General features: G+C 46.8%; 2 protein-coding genes across 12 annotated transcripts in view; one reads left to right on the top strand and one right to left on the bottom strand.

Moving 5' to 3' along the window:
- The window catches only part of LOC309631073 (protein kinase C zeta type-like), a 33,252-nt gene extending 21,881 nt beyond the window's left edge, over nucleotides 1-11,371 (top strand). Inside the window, exons 3-5 of one of the 3 annotated variants that reach the window (XR_014246053.1) lie at nucleotides 2,597-2,815; nucleotides 4,273-4,387; nucleotides 7,090-11,371. Coding sequence is in view for 2 of the 3 variants with exons in the window: in XM_082397048.1 (XP_082253174.1) it covers nucleotides 3,997-4,387; nucleotides 7,090-7,166 (468 nt within the window). In the remaining variant the exon portion in view is untranslated. The other 2 variants (XM_082397048.1, XM_082397049.1) reach the window with 2 other exon arrangements.
- Nucleotides 11,372-13,644: 2,273 nt separating this feature from the next.
- The window catches only part of DSTYK (dual serine/threonine and tyrosine protein kinase), a 56,875-nt gene continuing 50,290 nt past the window's right edge, over nucleotides 13,645-20,229 (bottom strand). For 6 of the 9 annotated variants that reach the window (XM_082396498.1, XM_082396499.1, XM_082396502.1 and 3 more), the window contains 3 exons: nucleotides 19,360-19,474; nucleotides 16,792-16,926; nucleotides 13,645-16,353 (listed from right to left, as the gene is read on the bottom strand). In XM_082396498.1, the coding sequence (XP_082252624.1) occupies nucleotides 16,166-16,353; nucleotides 16,792-16,926; nucleotides 19,360-19,474 (438 nt within the window). In that variant the 3' untranslated portion in view covers nucleotides 13,645-16,165. Of the gene's footprint in view, nucleotides 16,354-16,791; nucleotides 16,927-17,176; nucleotides 17,601-19,359; nucleotides 19,475-20,229 lie in introns of those variants that run through there. The other 3 variants (XR_014245939.1, XM_082396500.1, XM_082396505.1) reach the window with 3 other exon arrangements.

The raw sequence follows: 20,229 nt of genomic DNA, 5'->3' as shown, positions 1-20,229 counted from the left end.
GCAGGAATCCTGTTAGGTCAGCTTAGCCAGAATTCCTATTACCCCCTTGTTCCCTGTTAGTAATTTTCCATCCACTGACCCCCACTTAGCTCCTTGGCTGTAAATTCCCACTTGCCCATGCTGTATTTGGAGTTGAGCCTAATCTCTCTCCCCTGCTGTAAGAATCCCACTGCAGTGGTCCCTATGCCTATCACGATGGTCCTGGATAAAGTCTTGAACAAATGTCATTGAATAGTTTTTTCTTTAATAGGCCCACCATCATCACAGTGGCTTCTGCTCCTTGGAGCCAATCCCGCCTTGACTGTAGTCATCGAAATGCGCAGATTTTCAATCTATACCACCCTTCCTTCTCCTCCTTGTCATTTTTCTTCTCCTTCTACTTTGGCTTCTTAAGGATCAATTGAAGCAGAGGGAGTGAGAGAAGAGAACAGAGGGAAAAGAGTGAAGAAAGAAAAGATGAGGAGGGTAAAAAAGGTGAGCAGGGCCAGCAACAGGCTCGCTTGATCTCCTGCTTTATCTTTCTCTCTCTATATATAAATATATTACACACACACACACACACAAACAACTCTTCACATATTATATCACCAGTCCTCACAACCTCACAATAACTCTGCAAAACATAGCCACTGACATCACTATTTTCACATGAGGTGCTGAGGTTTTAAGAAGAAAAATGACCTGCGCCTGACACGTAGCCTGGCTAAGGGGCAGAGTCTGAATTTGAATTCAGCTGTGTCTGACCCCAAGGCGATGCTCTTCCTATAAATTAGAGACTAATAAGGGCTGCAGTTTACTCCACTGTGCCCCAAGCACTGTGGCAAACACTAGACCTCTTTCAGCTGAATCAGCACTTCACCCCAAGGAGATGGGTGTATTCTCCCAATTCTAGAATGTGGGTGGGCAGCCGGGGGCTCCTCACCAGGAACTGCACATTTCCTGAACACTAAGATACTTAAGGACAAGCTGGGGCACGTGGGCCACTAGGCCTGAGTGCAGCCCTCTTGCTCGAGCTCCTTGTTGTGTGTGGCCAGGGAGGGATAAGACACAGGGATGAGCATCTCTCAGAAAGCCTCCACCTTACTGTCCCACTGAGCCTGCTGAGAATGAGCGGCTTGAGCGCCCTGCTAGACACCACACCTTCCCTGCCCATCTGCCTACTCCTGCCCATGCTCTGTCACCCATGCTCTCATCCTCCCACCGTGTTGGCAGTCTTCCCTTTCTGCCTACCAGGTTCACAGTCTAGGGAAGGGAAAGAGGTAATGACCACTCAGACTCACCACTTAATCACAGCAGGACACCAGTCACTCTCCCTCCCCCCACCTTGTCCTTGAGCATGAGGATCAGGGGCTCCTGTTTTCAAAGGACACAATGGTAGGTCCCACGGCCAGGCCCTGCAAGTCTGGACATAGTACAGGTTCAAGAGGGAGAGAAGGAAAGGCAGTCACGGGCTTGACCTGTAGGTTCACATCTACCCCGATCTCTTTCCCCTCCAGGGTTCCAGCATCAGGGAAAGCATCCACCTAACCTCTGCCACATTTTTCCTCTATCCAAATGCTGACATGAAAACCTTTGTCCCTCTCGTCCAGTGGCTTGGCCCATGGAACAGGCCTATGACTTACAGATTCTTCTGCATTACTCAGAAACATCTGTTAGGACCACACACACCAGAGACAGCACACAGAGCTCTCCTGAACACAAGCTCTCCTGAATACAAGCTCAAGAATTCCAGGACCTGCAGCCAACAGCTGACAATTGAAAGCCACGAATGGCACAAATCTTCCACCTCCTTGGGCCAGCCTGACCTTCTGAGATTGTCTCCAACCTCACTCAGCTCACCAGGCCCACCAAAGACAGATTCCTTCTCTAGCTGCCCAAAGCCCTCATTCTCTGCCAGGCCCTTCTCTTCCTGCTGCAGTTGGCTCTTCTGGATCCAGCTTGCAGTGTTGTCCAGCCAAAGGTTCTCCTCCCCTGTGTCTGGGGAGGGAAAAGGTACCCCTCAGGGAAACCCTGGCCCAGCTGGTGCCCCATCCCCCAGCCCTCACTTTGTGAGCACTTGGTAACATCCTCAGGCTGCCTCTCCCCTTACCTGCCCTGGCCGGCATCCCTCACCTTAGCTTCTGGTTCAGCAAGCTGTTCTTCTTGAGCTATTCTCACATCCTAGCATCCCAGGCCCATGGGATTGATGACATCAGCTGTCACAGACTCCTTTCTAGTGCCTGACATTGGATGGGGGTTCCATACATGAGGCTATGCCAGACCCCATGGCTGGAAGAGATGAAGGAGCCCATCTGCCAGCCTCCTTTCAGCTCAGAGGGCCAAAGGGAATAATTAAAAAAGCAAAACTGGCCTGGGGATCAGGGACATGGGTGTTAGTCTTGTCCTGGCCTCTAACTAGCTGTGTGGCCACCTTTCCTCTCTGGATCACAGTGTCCTCTGCTGAAAGAGAGGGGCTTAAACAGGGTGCTTTAAAAAGTCTTTCCAACTCCAAGTCTGTCTCTAAAAGCCTGAGCTGCTGCCCAGGGATCACCTCTCTTAGGAAAGAAAAGAGGAAACAGCAGAGATCTTTTTCCCAGCTTCTCATTCCACTTTCTAGGTCTTCATGGTGCTAAATGATGAAGCATGTCCAGAATTGGTTCTGGCACCAGAAGCTGAAGGAGAAAAAAGTGTAACTCTCTGCTGAAGAACGCAGGCTCCAAGGTCTGCCAGCTCCGGCTCCAGCCTTGGGGCCAAGGACATGGGCTGTGCCCTCTCCTGAGTACTGTGTGACATTTAAAGTGGCAGAGACCATGGACTTCTTCCCTGCAGTCTCAAGGTAGGACAGTTTTGTAGTATTCTTAAAGGTCCACAGCTCCCCATGGAACGGCTCGGGCCTCCTTTGCAGCTTCATTGCACTTCAGATTTCTCCTCTGCTTGTTCTCGCTTCCTTTGTGTCTCTAAGGTGTTGATCCTGAGTGGTCTAGAGATCTCCCCAATAACTTCCTGCATATAAATATCGATCTCAGAGTCTGTTTCTCAGGGAACTAGACCTATAGGAACATAACTCATGGCCTACAGGGTCCTTCATGATCTGGTCCCTGCCAGTCTTTCTAGTCTTATTTCTCTCCAGTGGCTCCTTGCACTCTACTCTGCAGCATCACTCAACTTGAGCATCACTCAAACACCAAGTTCTCTCTTGCTCTGTGCAAATTTGTGTGTGATGGTTTCATATAATTCATTCACCAAATATTCATTATGCTACTGTATCAATCATGATGCTATCAGAGAAGAGATGGCATACTCAAAAGGAGGAACTGAAGGAAGTTTAATGAAGGGACTATTTAAAAGATGTAAGCAGGGTTATGGGAAATCAGCAAAGCATCCTAAGACTAATAGCAGTGGGAAGCTCCTAGGCTTGATGGGGTAAAGGGAAGAGTGGTTAGTGGAAGCTACACTGCCAGAGCTGTAGCTACAGGCAAGACCCATCCGACAGGAGCTGTGACCTTCAGGAAGCAGGCAGCCACTGCCAATCCAGCCCAGCTGGAAGCGAGCTCCGGTGAAAAATACCCCAATCTCTCTCTCCCGCCACCCTCCAAACTCCCACTGGTATAGCTGAACCCAGCTGGAAACCCCAGAAGAAATGATGTGGTCCACAGAGCTGGGTGGAGAGGTAAAAGAGTAGATTTGGAGGGGCAAGGAGAAATCATTCAGCATAATCCCTGTTGTGTGCCAGACACTGAACAACACAGAATAGCAGTGCCCTCGTCTTGTTTACAGTCTCAAAGGGGAAAATGGACTTCCATCAATGAATCATTAAAAAGTAATGAAAATACTGATTATTTTCATGTTCACATAAAACTCTTATTTAAAATTCACCATGAGGCCCCGCCCCGCCTGCCGCCAAGTTCCGCGGAGTTGGCCGGACCCGTGCTCCTCGGTCCCCGCGCCGCGCGCTCCCTTCCGCGTTCCGCCGTCTACCCAACCTGCGCCCCGGCCCGGCCGCTGGGGCCCCGCGCCATGGCCCGAGCGTCCGGGGTGCCGCCGGGCCGCCGTCAGCGCCCGGCGGAGCGCGCCATGCCCAGCAGGACCGGCCGCAAGATGGACGGGGGCGGAGGCCGTGGCCGCCTGAAGGCGCACTACAGCGGGGACATTCTGATCACCGGCCTGGACTCCGCCACCACCTTTGACAAGCTCTGTGAGGAGGTGCGGGAGATGTGCCACCTCCACCAGGACCACCCGCTCACCCTCAAGTGGGTGGACAGTGAAGGTGACCCCTGCACTGTGTCCTCCCAGATGGAGCTGGAGGAGCCCTTCTTCCTGTCCTGTCAGCGCAAGGACGAAGGGCTCATCCTTCACGTTTTCCCCAGCATCCCCGAGGAGCCAGGCATGCCCTGTCCGGGAGAAGACAGTGAGTACCGCCTCTCCCATGACGTGTGTCACGGTGATGGGTTGATGTGTCTGCTCTGCAAGGCGGGGAAGGATGGAGCTTGGTGGCCCGAGGCTTAGGTGCTCCTCGCGAAGAGTCTGAAAGCAGAGTGGGCAGCTGGTGTGGCCTCGTGTGGGGTTTTCACTGGTGTCCTCGCCCTTGGCTAGGGGTGTATCCACCATCAGACAGGGCACCGGCTTGGTCAGTGGTGCCATGAGGTAAAGCCCAGGAGAAGCCCTGATGTCCCCTGGCAGGAAGGGCCCTGGCTGGGATGGCTGGACACTGCTCCCGTGTGTCTGTCCCAGCTGCGGCCACCCCCAGACCTGGTCATCGGCCCCTGCCAGTCCATACTGGGCCCCCCAGGGAGGCATCCGTTCCTCTTCCACAGCAGGTCTGTTGGTTGAAGATAGAGTCCCAGGGGCTGTGGGTCAGAGGAGAGCTTCTGACCACGCCCTGGAGGCCCCCAACCCTGAACAGTGTGCCCTGCCTCGTCTTTCAGGGCAGGGCCCCCACTGGATGGGGCATAGAGAAACTTTACACCAATCACCAGACCCTCCTTGGGACCTGGCCTGATGCTGAGGGGCTCTGGACCACGGTGGCCTCTTGTTCAGTTAGGGGGACTTGGCTCAGCCTCCTGCCAGCAGGGGTCCCAGGGTGGGCTCCGGATCAGGTCCCTGGGCCCGGCCTCTGGGTGCCAGCAGCGTCCTGTGTGGGGTGGGAGCAGATTTGAGCAGAGGCCAGACTCAGTCTGTGGTCTGTCAGACCCAGTGAAGCTGTTCAGTGGGCACCTGGGTGCGTGAGTCTTGCATTTCAGGGAGCAGTCGGGGCTGAAGAGAGATTTGGGAGCCCTTGTGGCGAGATGAGGGCTAGGCCCTGGGGTCTCCCAAAGAGAACAGGGGACCCTGGAGGAGCAGTCAGCAAGGCCATGGAGACATCCCGATCGTGGATTCCTGGCGGGAGTGGAGCAGGCAGTCTGAAGAGGCCAGAGCAGCCCAGGGGCCGGCGGGAGGTGCTGCCCCAGCAGGTGGATGTGGGGGCGGACGTGAGGGGCAGGTTTGGGAAGACTGGGGGGAGACTGAGGAGTCCCAGTGCGTCCTGGCTGGGAGGCAGATGTCCGATGGTGGTAGATAAAGCTAGAGGTGGGGGGCGAACCTGGAGCTTCTGAGGCCTGGAAGCCGCCCTGAGAAGGTGGGTGGGGGGAGTCAGCCCCACGGGTAAGACTTTGTGGCCGCCGCCCGCCCCGTCCAGGACAGCAGGCTCCTGTGCGCATGTGCGGTTTCGCTGCGAGCGGCCTTTGGACCTGCCAGGATGTGGGTCAAAGCAGGACATTGAGGGGGTGGGGAGTGCGGCCAGCTGGGAGCAGACCCCATGAGCAGAAGCCCACCCGCAGGAGCCCCAGGTGGCCAGAGAGGAGCTCGTCGGTGGGGGGTTCGGAGGCGGGTGGGCCTCCCAGGGGTCCTCATCCCCGCGGGGTGCCCCTCCCCGTGACCCCCCGCCCCGGGGTACCCACGTCTCACGGAAGGGGCACACTTTTGATAGTTCACGTTGTCTTTTCAGACACATAAAAGGACAAAATAAGGTAGACCTTCCTGCTGGAAGGAGGGTCCCCTCCACTGTGCTCTGTACCAGGCGTCCCCCAGCTCGTTCCTGTGCTCCCTTGATGGCTCTCAACCACAGTGACAGGCTGTCTCTCTGCCCAGAGCCGTCGCCAGCAGCCCGTGCTGGCCCGCGGCGCGGGGGTCGCCCAAGCATCTCTGCATCTCGGTCTCCGGCTGCCCAACCATCAGCTCAGGCCAGGGCCCTGGCAGTGCCGCCCCGAGGGGCTTGGGCCTGCCCGTTCTGTCCCCGACTCGGTGCCCTCCTGGCTTCATCCCCGCGTGGACGCCTCCCTGTCTGGGGCCTCATGTAGGGGATGGTGATGGGGGTCGGCACAGCCGATGTGGTGCCCTCCTGGGGTCGTGGGGGTCACGGGGTCTCTGCCGGAGGGTGACGTGGGGTGACGCATGGGCAGGGGCTGCATTACCGCGGCGGAATGCGGAGAATGTGGGGCCATCCCCACTCGCAAGCAGGTCCTTGAGATGCTCACCAGGGGCGGCTCCGAGCTCCGGGCCACTCGCTTTTGTTGGAACATTCAGCAGCCTCTCGGCGGCCGGTGGGGGTTGGGGTGGACGGAGGGTGGGGGTGGCATCCCCTCCCGGGCTCTGCTCGTCTGGCTCAATCGTGACGATGACCTTGGCCAGTTAGGACGGCCCTGCGCTGGTCCCCCGATGGCCCGGGTGCAGGCGTGATCCTGGCACCTGCGTGGGCGTTGGTGTTCACTGCCAAGGCCGGGCGAGTGAGAAGGGTCAGGCTGGTGGGACAAATGGCACCCTTGACCCGGGTCAGGACCGCATGCAGATGCTGGCGGGTCTGACGGGCGGTAGCCAGACAGGGACACACGGCAGAGATGCAGCCTCGAGGTCATGCCTGGGCATGTCCGGCCGGGCCTGTGTTCGTGGCAGCAAAGCCCCTTCCAGCACCTTCTGTGCAGGTTGTCAGCCTGAATTTAATCGGTTCTATAGGTTTTTTTTTAAATGGTGTAAAGTACACCTAACATAAAATGTGCTATTTTAACCACTTTAAACTGAACAATTCAGTGGCATTTAGTAGGTTCACCACCTCTGCCGTTTCTGAAACACTTTCAGGAAGAAAACCTCGTGCCCACGAGCCGTCACAGCTCCTCCGCTCAGCACCTGACAGCCACCAAACTGCGCCATCTTGAGGAGTTACCTGGTGTAGACATTTCATGTAAATGGAATATATGATGTGTGGTCTTCTGTAACTGGCTTCTTAGTGTGATGTTTTTGAACTTCATGCATGTTGTGTATCAGAACTTCAATCCTTTTTTTTTACCAATTTTTTTATCACAGTGAAATACACATAAAATAAATTTATCATCTTAACCATTAAAAAAAAATTCACCATGAGCTAGTTCATAAAGCAAGTTCCCACAAATTTTTAAAAACTGGCATCATACAGACCATGCTGTCTGCCCACAAAAACATAAAGGAATTTATCCTCACACTTAGAAATTTTAAAACATGCCTATGTAAAACTCAGGGTAAAGAAGAAATCACAATGGCAATGAGAAAACACTTAAAACTGAATAATAACAAAAAATGTTACATATTAAAATTTATGGGGTGCAGCAGTAGTTGTATTTAAAGGGAAATTCTGAACGTAAATGTTTACATTAGAAAGATTGAAAGATTAGAAAGATTGAAAGGTTGAAAGATTGTAAAATGTTTACATTAGAAAGATTGAAAATCCATAAGCTAAGCATCCAACTCAAGAAATGGGGGGAGGGGCTTCCCTGGTGGCGCAGTGGTTAAAAATCCGCCTGCCAATGCAGGAGACACGGTTTGAGCCCTGGTCCGGGAAGATCCCACGTGCCGCAGAGCAACTAAGCCTGTGTGCCACAACTACTGAGGCTGAGCCCACGTGCCACAACTACTGAGGCCCGCACGCCTAGAGCCCGTGCTCCACAACAAGAGAAGCCACCACAATGAGAAGCCTGCGCACCACGACCCAAGGGAGCCAAAAATAAATAAATAAATAAATTTATTAAAAAAAAAAAAGAAGGTGCTGGGAAAATGGACAATGGAATAATCCTAAAAAGGAGAACAAAGAAGATAACTAAGACAAGAGCAGAAATTAATGAAATAGAAAACAAGAGATACAATGGGAAAACAACCAAACCAAAAGTTGGTTCTCTGAGAAAAAGCAAATGGCTCAACTCCAGTACATGTGCACATTGGAATAATACACTGCAGTGAAGTGTATTGTACTACAGTGACAACAAATTAGCTTGGATAAAAATCAGAGACATGTGAGTGAAAATAAAGTTACAGAAGGTTAAATACAGGTGATAGCATTTTTGTAAAGCTCAAGAACATGCAAAACCAAATTATGTATTGTTTAGGGTACATGTGTATTTGGGGGAAAAAAATTTTTTTTAAGCAAGAGAATGATAAGCACAATAGTAACCTTGAGGTGGGGGAGAGAGGCAGGGGACTGGCATGTGGGAAGAGCACAGAGGGCCTTTGTGATTAATCTCATTGGGAAGCCATGCCAGGAAAACAAGGAAGGCGGAAGAAAGGAAACAAAAGCTAAGGGGGTCTTCTTACAATGAAAAAAAGTCCAGAGATTTAAAAATGAGGGCTTCCCTGGTGACGCAGTGGTTAAGAATCCGCCTGCCAATGCAAGGGACACGGGTTCGAGCCCTGGCCTGGGAAGAGCCCACATGCCGCGGAGCAACTAAGCCTGTGCGCGACAACTACTGAGCCTGCGCTCTATAGCCCGTGAGCCACAACTGCTGAGCCCACGTGCCACAACTACTGAAGCCTGCGCGCCTAGAGCCCGTGCTCCGCAACAAGAGAAGCCACGACAGTAAGAAGCCTGTGCACCGCAACAAACAGTAGCCCCGGCTCACTGCAACTAGAGAAAGCCCGCACACAGCAACGAAGACCCAACACAGCCAAAAATAAATAAATAAAATTTTTTTTTAAAATAAATAAATAAATAAAATAAAAATAAAAATGAACTTACCAGAGACCCAGTTGTTTCCCCTCCATGCACAGGCTCCAATCTATAAATCTCCTTCCACGACCTTGCCTCCCAGTAGTGCCAGAAGAGTGGATTTGGATGTCGAGCAGCCCAAGAGGTGAACTATAGTGGACATCTGTCAACCTGGAGCCTGTCCTGAATCTAGGTCCCTTTTCTAACTGTTCTTTGATTACCTTTCAGGAATTACTTCTCCATTGAATGCGGTTTTAGTGAGCAGGCAAATCCAGGCGCTTGCCTCCCACCATGGAATCTGGAGGGGAGAGAGCCTTCCAGTTCAGAACCAGTACAGGTAGGAGATAGGCCTGGGGCCTGTGCAGGGCCAGTTGAGAAAATCCTCCCTGGCTGTGGACGCATCAGGAGTGAAGATGGTTCTTCACAGCCACGATGAAGAGTTGCTCTGGTTCCAACCCACTGATTCAATCTATGAGCCTGAACTTTTAGTTTCCTGTTGATTTTGTGAGCCCCTAAAGTCTTTCCAATACATATTTCCCTTCTCCTAAATTAGCCATTTCATTCATTTTCTTAAATTACAAAAAAAAAAAATGATGTTCATAGCAGATGAACAATACAATAACAGAAATTCAATACACTAAAAGTTGGAAGTTCTCTCCCTAGGAAAACCGCTGTTATCATTTTGATATATATCCTTACAAACTTTTTTCTATGCATATATAGAGAGAGATGGACTAGATCTCCAGATAATTTGGGGTTATGGAAGAATGGAAGGGATTTTTACCAAAAAAGGGGTCATACTAAATATATTCTTATATACATTATTTTTTTACCTGATGATATAGTATAAACATCTTTCCTTGTCAGTACAGAGAAATCTACACCATTACTTTCAGCGGCTGTATAGCATTCCATGGTATGAGCACCAGAATTTAATCTTCCCCTGTTGTCAGACATTAACACTGCCTCCAACTTTTTAGTATTACAAATAATGATGCAATAAACACCCTTGTACTTACATAGCTTTGCACACATGTGCAAATATTTCTGTAGGTAGGGACTCCCTGGAAGTCATTTCTGGGGCAAAGGATATATACCTTAACATTTTTTGTAATATTTCCTGCCAAATTGCCCTTTTGCGGCTGTGTCCACTTCCCGACAACATAGGTATGCTCATCCTCCACACTTATGAATAGGTTTTTAATATTTATTTTTAGTAATTTGATAGATGAAATATCTTCTTGGTTTTTCCCGATTGTTAGTGTGGATGAACATCTTTTTTCAAATATTTATTAACCAATTTGCCTTTAGATTTTTTTGATTCATTTCTTCATATTATTAGGAGTATGAACTTTTTATCAGTTATATATTGCAATTCTTCTCTCTAAACTAGTGATTAGTCTTAAATTTGGTTTTGGTGTCTTTGGCTCTTATATATGTTCTTTATATAATTTCTATCACTTTTTTTCCGTATGGCTTCTGGGTTCCTGATCATATTCAAGAAAGTTCTTCCTGACCCCCCCAACTATAAGTGAACACAGTTACATACATTTTCTCCTAGAGGCAGCACAGTGCAGTGGTCCTCTCTAGAAGCAGAGGTTCTGGTGCCGGACTCCTTAGTTTCACATCCCAGTTTTGGCATGTATCAGTTGCCTGACCCTTAATCGCTCTGTGCCTTAGTTTTCTCATCAGTAAAATGGGGTTGTGGTGAGGATTAAGTTAGTGAGTATAGGTAAAGCATTTAGAATAGTGCCGAGCACATGGTAAATAATATGTGTGCTCTTATCTAGTTCCTTTACAGCCTTTTTTTCACATTTAGATCTTTGGTATACATTTTTTTGCATGATGATTTGAGTCTATTTTTTTCTCAGATGGATAGCCAGTTTTGTTAAATAGTCTATTTTCCCACTGATTTGAAATGCTACCTTTATTTATTTATTTTTAACATCTTTATTGGAGTATAATTGCTTTACAATGGTGTGTTAGTTTCTGCTTTATAACAAAGTGAATCAATTATACATATACATATGTTCCCATATCTCTTCCCTCTTGCGTCTGCCTCCCTCCCACCCTCCCCATCCCACCCCTCTAGGTGGTCACAAAGCACAGAGCTGATCTCCCTGTGCTATGCGGCTGCTTCCCACTAGCTATCTATTTTACATTTGGTAGTGTATATATGTCCATGCCACTCTCTCACTTTGTCACAGATTACCCTTCCCCCTCCCCATATCCTCAAGTCCATTCTCTAGTAGGTCTGTGTCTTTATTCCTGTCTTACCCCTAGTTTCTTCATGACCTTTTTTTTTTTCTTAGATTCCATATATATGTTAGCATACGGTATTTGTTTTTCTCTTTCTGACTTACTTCACTCCGTATGACAGACTCTAGGTCCATCCACCTCACTACAAATAACTCAATTTCATTTCGTTTTATGGTTGAGTAAATATTCCATTGTATATATGTGCCACATCTTCTTTATCCATTCATCTGTTGATGGATACTTAGGTTGCTTCCATGTCCTGGCTATTGTAAATAGAGGTGCAATGAACATTTTGGTACATGACTCTTTTTGAATTATGGTTTTCTCAGGGTATATGCCCAGTAGTGGGATTGCTGGGTCGTATGGTAGTTCTATTTGTAGTTTTTTAAGGAACCTCCATACTGTTCTTCATAGTGGCTGTATCAATTTACATTCCCATCAACAGTGCAAGAGTGTTGCCTTTTCTCCACACCCTCTCCAGCATTTATTGTTTCTAGATTTTTTGATGATGACCATTCTGACCGGTGTGAGATGATATCTCATTGTAGTTTTGATTTGCATTTCTCTAATGATTAATGATGTTGAGCATTCTTTCATGTGTTTGTTGGCAATCTGTATATCTTCTTTGTAGAAATGTCTATTTAGGTCTTCTGCCCATTTTTTGGATTGGGTTGTTTTTTTGTTACTGAGCTGCATGAGCTGCTTGTATGGTCACCTTATCTTTGACAAAGGAGGCAAGAATATACAGTGGAGAAAAGACAGCCTCTTCAATAAGTGGTGCTGGGAAAACTGGACAGGTACATGTAAAAGTATGAAATTAGAACACTCCCTAACACCATACACAAAAATAAACTCAAAATGAATTAGAGACCTAAATGTAAGAGCAGACACTATCAAACTCTTAGAGGAAAACATAGGCAGAACACTCTATGACATAAATCACAGCAAGATCCTTTTTGATCCACCTCCTAGAGAAATGGAAATAAAAACAAAAATAAACAAATGGGACCTAATGAAACTTAAAAGCTTTTGCACAGCACAGGAAACCATAAACAAGACCAAAAGACAACCCTCAGAATGGGAGAAAATATTTGCAAATGAAGCAACTGACAAAGGATTCATCTCCAAAATTTACAAGCAGCTCATGCAGCTCAGTAACGAAATGCTACCTTTAGAATATGCTAAGGAACAGGCCATCCCTGGAAGTGCCCTAAGAGGTCTCAACCAGTACATGGCCACCTGTGATAACTACACTTGAAAGGAGGCTATTCAATTAGCACTTTGTGGACTCCTTGGGGACCTGTTAAAGACAGAAATTCTGAAGTTGAATTTAATAATGTTCAGAAACTAGGCCTCTCCCCTCTGAGCCCCACCCAAACAGGGGTTTGGAAGGCTAGGAAGGCCACCCCAGTCGCTCTGCTTAAAGAGCAAGGCTGCTGAGGACTGTGTTCTCGAAGAAGCATACCCAGGCTAAAAATGTGTACACCACAGACTGTTTTCTCCAAGATAATCATGATGAGGAAGAGAACTCAGTCATTCTGAACTTTATAGTAGGAGAATATACGGTATATGCATAAAGATGGGATATAGTTAGCTGTGAAGGATGGCTGGAATTAGCGGAGAGTTTCACAAGTGTAACAGGCTTATCTACATTAGATGACTATTGTGTAGGGGAGGCTGAGAACCAGAGATTCAACTCTAGCTTTTCCTTTAAGACTTAATCACAAACACATCAACTGTTTAAGGTGTGCTGCCATCTCCTGGCCAAACTTGTGTTGCAGTCAGATCACAAGCCATTACAGCAAAAAGTGAAGCAGCCGTGAGTATCATGTGGTAATCCAAAAGAAAACAAACAGCGCACACCCCCTGGGAGAAGGCATGCTGCGTGCTGACTGACAGTTCCTGGTGGCTACAGATGGCGCTGCTCTGCTGGTAGAGGCCTATGATGGTGTCCATCAGGCACTGCCGAGCAAGCAAATCTGAAGAGCAGGCTGAGCCTAAGAAGAAAATTCAAATATTCCACATGCAGATAGGCCCATATATGGATTCCATGCCCAGATTCTCTCACAGTGTAATGAAGAGTAGATAGGCTTGTGCAGAAGTTCAGAATGTTGCAAGTTCATGCTGAAAAGAGGCTGGCGGAAAGGGTGTGAACCCAGGAGAGGCTCTGAAAAATAAATTGCTATCACTCCACTTTGCTCCCTTCTTCTTCGCTCTCCTACCTCCCATTCCCGGGCCCTACCCTCTGGTAGTGGTCACGTCAAGTGCCCAGAGACCGAGAGCAATCCATGGGGGAGAGTAACATGTTCCATCAATCTCCAAGGCAAACTGAAAGACCTCTAGGGTCCCAGTGGAAATGGAATGGAATAGAGAGCATTCTGCAGACACAGTGAGGTTAAGGGAAAACAAAAGCCAAACAGATATAAACCTAAAACGTTAATATGATCTTTATTATACAGCACATCTGGTGTTTGTGCACCCCAGAAGTATACACAATACTCTATAAAACCAAACCCAGCCATTCAAAATTACACTAAATGAAGACTTAACCCATAGCTGCATCTCTTAAAAATATACACAATTAACACTGTCCTGCTGTAACAATATCATGGAAAGAGACAGGTAGTACAAGGAGGGAGAGAGTGTAAGAACTGAAGTTTGTGCCAAAGTAATTTTCTCTTGTTATTGCACTTTTATTCTACACACTTAGTATATTACACTTTTATTTAACACTGTAATAATAAACATTAGTCCTTTGAAACAAACAGAAACATTACATAAAGACAAAAGACAACAAGCTGTCCAGACCAATTTCCTTTTCAACCATCTGAGTAAGGTGTCCCCCCAGTGTCAGATGTTCACACACAGTCTCTTCAGTCAGCTCTGTGGACTGGATGTTAACAAAGCAGATAAAGTTAAAAATAAAACACTTTTCAGAACAGTAGTGTACTTAAAACCCCCAAGGGAGTTTGCCATACAGGTTTCTCAAGTTGACTCCCTCCTAACCCACTTAAACATCACACTAGCCCTGACCCACCCCACCCCCATATTTAGAAGGATAAACCCTCTTTTTTTTTCTTTTAAAGAAAAAGTGGGTTATTTGATCCAGCAAACCCAAAAATCAAGCTTTGAAAACTCAAAGAAAGCAACTACTCTTTCGGCAATGGACTCTTCGAGGGCCATTTATTCCACTCTGATGCAGTATGAACTTAGGAGGTTCCCTGATTAGTCAGATGGAATACCACGCATGCCTTCTCTCCAAAGCAAGGCCAGAGGGAGTCTATTCCCCAAAGTGCTGTTATAATCACCAATCCCTTTTGGCTTCTCAGTGCTAAATAATAAGCCAAAAAATAAAGTGTCATTCAGTGCAGTTATCACTTTGCAGCCCTGCTACCCCAAACCACTTTGCTGATCAGGAAAAAACTTTGTCAACACCTCTTTGGCAGCTCAAGTGAAAATGCAAAAAAATGCATTGGAGAGCTGACAGGTACTAGTTGAGAGTTCTACCAGTCCCCTGTTTCTATCCGTGGTAGTAATATATCCCTCCCTTCACTCTTTCCTTGAATTTTAGTGTTAAAAATTAGGAGAAGCTGCTGCCTAGGCTCTGTCCCCTTGAAACTGATGGAGTCACAAATGACTTCTTTGGTCTGGGAAGAACCAGCACAGTCCTCCTTCCCAGAGAAGTGAAAGGCTTTCACTCAATCAATGAGCCACTCTCTGCAGAGGATCCAGGGAACTAGGGCATGCCTGTGGAAACCTCACCCCGACGTGCATTCCTCAGCGCCCCCAGACTGACCTTGCCACTGGCTCCCTAGGCACTAAGGCAGCTACTCTGGAGCCCCAGACTCCACTGCGTCTTCTGATTGCTCTGCAGGAAGGTCCGTCACTCAATTCTGAAGCAACAGAAGCGACCAGACCTCAAGCACATTAAAAATGGCCAGGTAATCATTTTCAGGCTGGGGTAAATTGCCCTAATTAAGTTGGTAAGAAGGATGGAACACAGTAAGGGTAACTCTTTCATCCCATCCTTCTTCCTCCCCCTGCCACAATCTCACCTCACCACGTGGGAGCACAGACAACCAAAGCTAGGAGGTAAAATCTTCAGGACTTTGGCCTTGTTGAGCCCTCTACAGCCCAAGTGCTGCCAGGCCTCTTTGAATATCTAGTGTCTTCCCAAGTAATATACAATACAGTACATTTCATGGCATTGCATCACTTAAATAACGGATGCCAAGGAACAAAGAACCCCAAATTAGCAGACACTGTTATTCAACGAAAGCAAAGTATACACGCGTGTTATACATATGTATTCCTGTACTCAGCCTGCTGAGTGTTTAAATAACACTTCCAAATATCTACATGTGGACTCTGGCTGGCCTGCGCCTTTTCTCAGAAAAATGAACTGCAACCACTCATCTCCTTACTAAGCATCAGCCCCTCCCCTGCTTCTCCCTGCTCAGGCAAAAAATGTGGGCAATCTGCTGGTGTCTGAGAGCAGACTAAGCCACGGGGGATAAACTGAAAAGGGACTCTGGGTGGAGAAAAACCTAACCTCCCAGGTGTAAATGGAGCTATGAACTAAGACTTCCAAAGAATGTTAGGAATGTGAGCTCCACAATGGGAGCACAGAGTCCTAATTACGGCTGGAGTTAAAAGACAGTCTGGAAAAGGGAACTATGTAAGACTTTTCTTGAAATTTCATACAGAAGAGATTTATACTGACTTTTTGGCTAAAGAAATAGCTTGGGCATCAGTGAACTGGATATGCTCACAGCCATCCAACTCTTCCCTATCCAGGAGTCATCTCTGCCTGGGAAGGTCTCAAGTTGCCCAGCAAGCATCAGTCCCCTTGGGAGCTCTCTGTAATGAATGTCAAATTCTTCCCATAGCCAAAAGGTGAGGGGAAGGAAAGAAATAAAGAGTGAAAGAGAAAGGTCTCTGCTTTCAAGTAGAATCATCGAGTCCTCTGTTTGGCCTCTCAGAATGTGACTTGCATAGCCGGTCCATGATGCCCTGGAGCATGGGCTGGACAATGCCCAAGAGAGGTCTCTGAGAGGGGTCACCATCCCAGCAGGCTTCCATCAATTGCCAGCACTCCTCATCAAACACAGGAAGGCGTTCTGGACGGGCCCCTAGAGAAAGGAGCATGGAAATAAGACCAGAGGCAGCGAGAAGGGAACCAACACAATGAAGAGGCATGATCAGCTCACAGGCTGATTACCCAGTTGGGGCTCAGGATGCTAAACAATGCAGTGAGCTTTGGCTTCAACTGCAAATATCTAGGTTAGAACCTAATAGTAACTGTGATGAAAAACTGGAATACACTGGCATAGGATGTTGAAGAATTAGAAATTTTAAAGATAAAAACCTTTCTGAGAGTTCAGAACCACGCTGCCTGGAAGCAAAGGTTTGACTTAAATGTCTTTTCTGGATTCCATGATGGTTTAAATGTGTATGAGGTCCTGCTGTGGAGTGGCCAGAGAGGAGGACGGGAGGCCGCTGCGGCAGTGCCTGGTCTCAGTCTGCTCTCTCCTGGGGAGTCAGGGCAAAGCAAGGCTCGTGGCTCTTACCTCTCCGCACATTGTTCCAGAGATGGTCTTTGCTGGCACACCTCTCAAATGCCTCAGGGAGCTTGACAGAGCCTGAGCAGATATACCAGAAAAGAATGCCAAAAGCGTAGACATCCACAGAATTATCATACTTCCCTACAGCAAGAAAGGGTGACAAGTAGTGAGCCAGGGAGGGAATCAGCAGCATCACCGCTAACTTGCATCTGCAGAGGTCTTTACACATTTTTTCCTAAAGCCTTTCATACCCATTATCTCTTATAACAACCCTGTTAGGCAGGACACATTTATAATGCCCATTTTATAATACGAAAAACTATGGCACTGGGAGGACTAAAGATTAAAAGAGCCAAGACTAGAACTTGACAAAGGGGAAGGAAAACAGGCCTTTTATTTTATTTATTTTATATTTCACTGATATTCATTATATTTTGTATTTGATTATTGTTTGTGTGAAGTATTTTATTTTTTATATCAATTTATTTATTTATTTATTCATTCATTCATTCATTCATTCATTTTTGGCTGTGTTGGGTCCTGGTTGCTGCGCACGGGCCCTCTCCAGTTGCAGCAAGCAGGGGCCACTCTTCGCTGCGGTGCACGGGCTTCTCATTGCGGTGGTTCCTCCTACTGCGGAGCACCAGCTCCAGGCATGCGGGCTTCAGTAGTTGCAGCACTCGGGCTCAGTAGTTGTGGCTCACGGGCTTAGCTGCTCTGCGGCATGTGGGATCTTCCTGGACCAGGGATTGAACCCGTGTCCCCTGCACTGGCAGGCGGATTCTTAACCACTGAGCCACCAGGGAAGTCCAGGCCTTTATTTTAATGGGACAGTCAAAAAGATTAATCCTGAAAGGTCATGTTAGGGAAATAAGGTTGGGAAATACAGGTGGGTAGATAGGTTGGAACCATAACATAAAGATTTTTAAAGTCGGACAGAAGAGTCTGGATTTGGTGGGCAGCAGGAGTCATTTATGCTTTAGAGCAGGAGGTCACATGAAGAAAATATTTTAGAAAGATTATTTTTACAGCAGTAGGATGAACTGCAGTAGAAATAATCAAATGAATTTAAATATGAAGTAGCCAAGATAAAATAATAAAAGTGGGAATAGAAATTTTTTTAAAAGTCAGGGAAAGAAAAATGATGACTGTCTACTTCTTTTCAATGTGCGTAGGACTACAGCTATCCAAGTAACTCCTAATCCTTATATGTATCACTCAATGAAGGGTTGGCGGAAGACTTGTGGCTAATGAGAGAAATCCAAATATTATAAATTGCTAATTTTAAGTCTTACCAATACTAACGAGTGACCTGCCGTTCCCTTTCCACCTTCCCTGGCAATGACGCAACCTTCCTCATCCGTTCAGGCTCAAAACCTCAGAGTCATCTTATAGTCATTCTTTTCTGTTCATCACCCATATCAAGTTAATTACAAAATCTTGCCCATCCTTCCTCTGAATTGATCTCAAATCTGTAACATTTTTTGTTTCAGCACTACTACCAACTTAATCCTAGGTCTGGTCTCCACCACTGGTCTCCCTACTTGGCTCTTGCCACTCAATCTGCCTTACCTACTGCTACTAAACATTTCCATGAACATCTCTTTTCATCCCTCACCTGTTCAAAAGCCCAGTAGCTCCTTACTTCTTCCACATCAAGCCTTCACTCCACTGCATGAATTTCAAGCTCAAATATATCTTATCTCCAACTTGTTTGCTATTACTTCCCGAACTGATTTCTTTCCTGTCATGCTTATTTCTAATCGGCAATTTTGCTCCTATTTCCTCTCCCCCAGCCTCCAGAATTTTCTCTCCTAACTAACATGGTTGGACTCTAGAGACAGAAGGACCTAAATTCCAATCCCAGCCTCATTACTTCTAGCTCAGTGTTTTGGGGTGGGTTTCTTCATCAATCTGGCCTCAACTTTATCCATGACATGGACATAAAAATGCATCAATATCACCACAGAATTGTCATGAGGATTAAATGGAACAAAATATATGACATAACATACCCACAGTGCCTAGCTCAAAGAATATATTAATAAATATAGAGTTCCCTTCCCACCTACCAAATTTTCCAGATCTCATTCAGTTTCTATCCAGAATTTCACCTCTACCACAAAACCATCTAACATTTCTTCTCTGAACACCAACATTACATTATGTAGCACTTAATCACATGTTACCTTATACTGCTTCTTAATTATTTTACCTCTCAATATACCTCCATCAACTGTAAGTTCTTTAATGATAGAGGACAACTCTTATTATATAGGAGTTATTCAATCAATACTTTAGGATTAAATAGTTGGTTGACTATGGCAATGATGGCACTAATAGCCCAGAGAGACATCCAGTAGAATAGTTGGTGACTCCCATTTACACTTTTCTTTCTTGCCCCTTTACCTCTTCACTTGTCCCCCTACTTGTCTTAGGTTTCCCCTGTTCTGGTTTCTCCCCTGCCTATGCCAGAACTGCCAGTAGTACTTGTGGATACTACTTAGCCCAAAGGGTAGCACTTGGTTAAAACACGGAGCCCTGCCCAAACCCACTCCCTGCCCTCCAGCTTACCTGTGAAAAGTTCAGGGGCCATATGAATTGGTGTCCCCACAATGCTGCCTGACATCATGGCCTCTGGCTTGCAGAATCCTAAGTCAGTGATCTTGGCACGGTTCTGCTTGTCCAACTGCCAACAAAGCAGGGTGAGAGTCATCCTATGCCTGGTCCTGCACATAGCGCTCAGCTGCATACCCAAGCTCAGAAGTAGGCATCTTCCTCACAGCAGTACTTAATCAACTCTGCCTCTATTCCCCCTGTCGCCAGATTCACTCCCATTGCTGTCTCCTCCCCATACTGTAAACAACCTGATGGCAAGGACTGTCTTCTTCATCTTTGTATCCCCAGCACTTAGCATAGTGCCTAGCACATATCAGGAGCTTAGCAAATCTTGGAAGAATGAATAAATGAAGGACACTGAGGAAAGTATTATTAGTTCCTGATTATTCTCCTCTGACCTCCAGAACCCAGGGCAGAAAGTTGCTAAATAAGAAGGTTGAGGTCCTCTGGTCAGCTGAGGAGGGTTTTTTAATTCCCTCTAGTTTCCTTTCCTGAGGTCCAAGACAATAAATCTGTCTCAGATGAATGGATAAAGATGATGTATATATACACAATGGAATACTACTCAGCCGTAAAAAAAAGAAGGAAATAGTACAGTAACGTGGATGGAACTAGAGATTATCAAAAGAAGTGAAGTGAGTCAGACAGAAAAAGACAAATATCATATGGTATCATTTCTATGTGGAATCTAAAATATGATACAAATGAACTTATTTACAAAACAGAAGCAGACTCACAGATATAGAAAACAAACTTATGGTTACCAAAGGGGAAAGGGGGTAGGGGAGGAATAAATTAGGAGTTTGGGATTAGCATATACCAACT

Source organism: Balaenoptera borealis, assembly GCF_965194805.1.
Source record: "Balaenoptera borealis genome assembly, chromosome: 1".
Taxonomy (NCBI): Eukaryota; Metazoa; Chordata; class Mammalia; order Artiodactyla; family Balaenopteridae; genus Balaenoptera; species Balaenoptera borealis.
The sequence above is the reverse complement of the archived record's forward strand: the minus strand, read 5'-3'. Positions and strand labels throughout refer to the sequence as shown.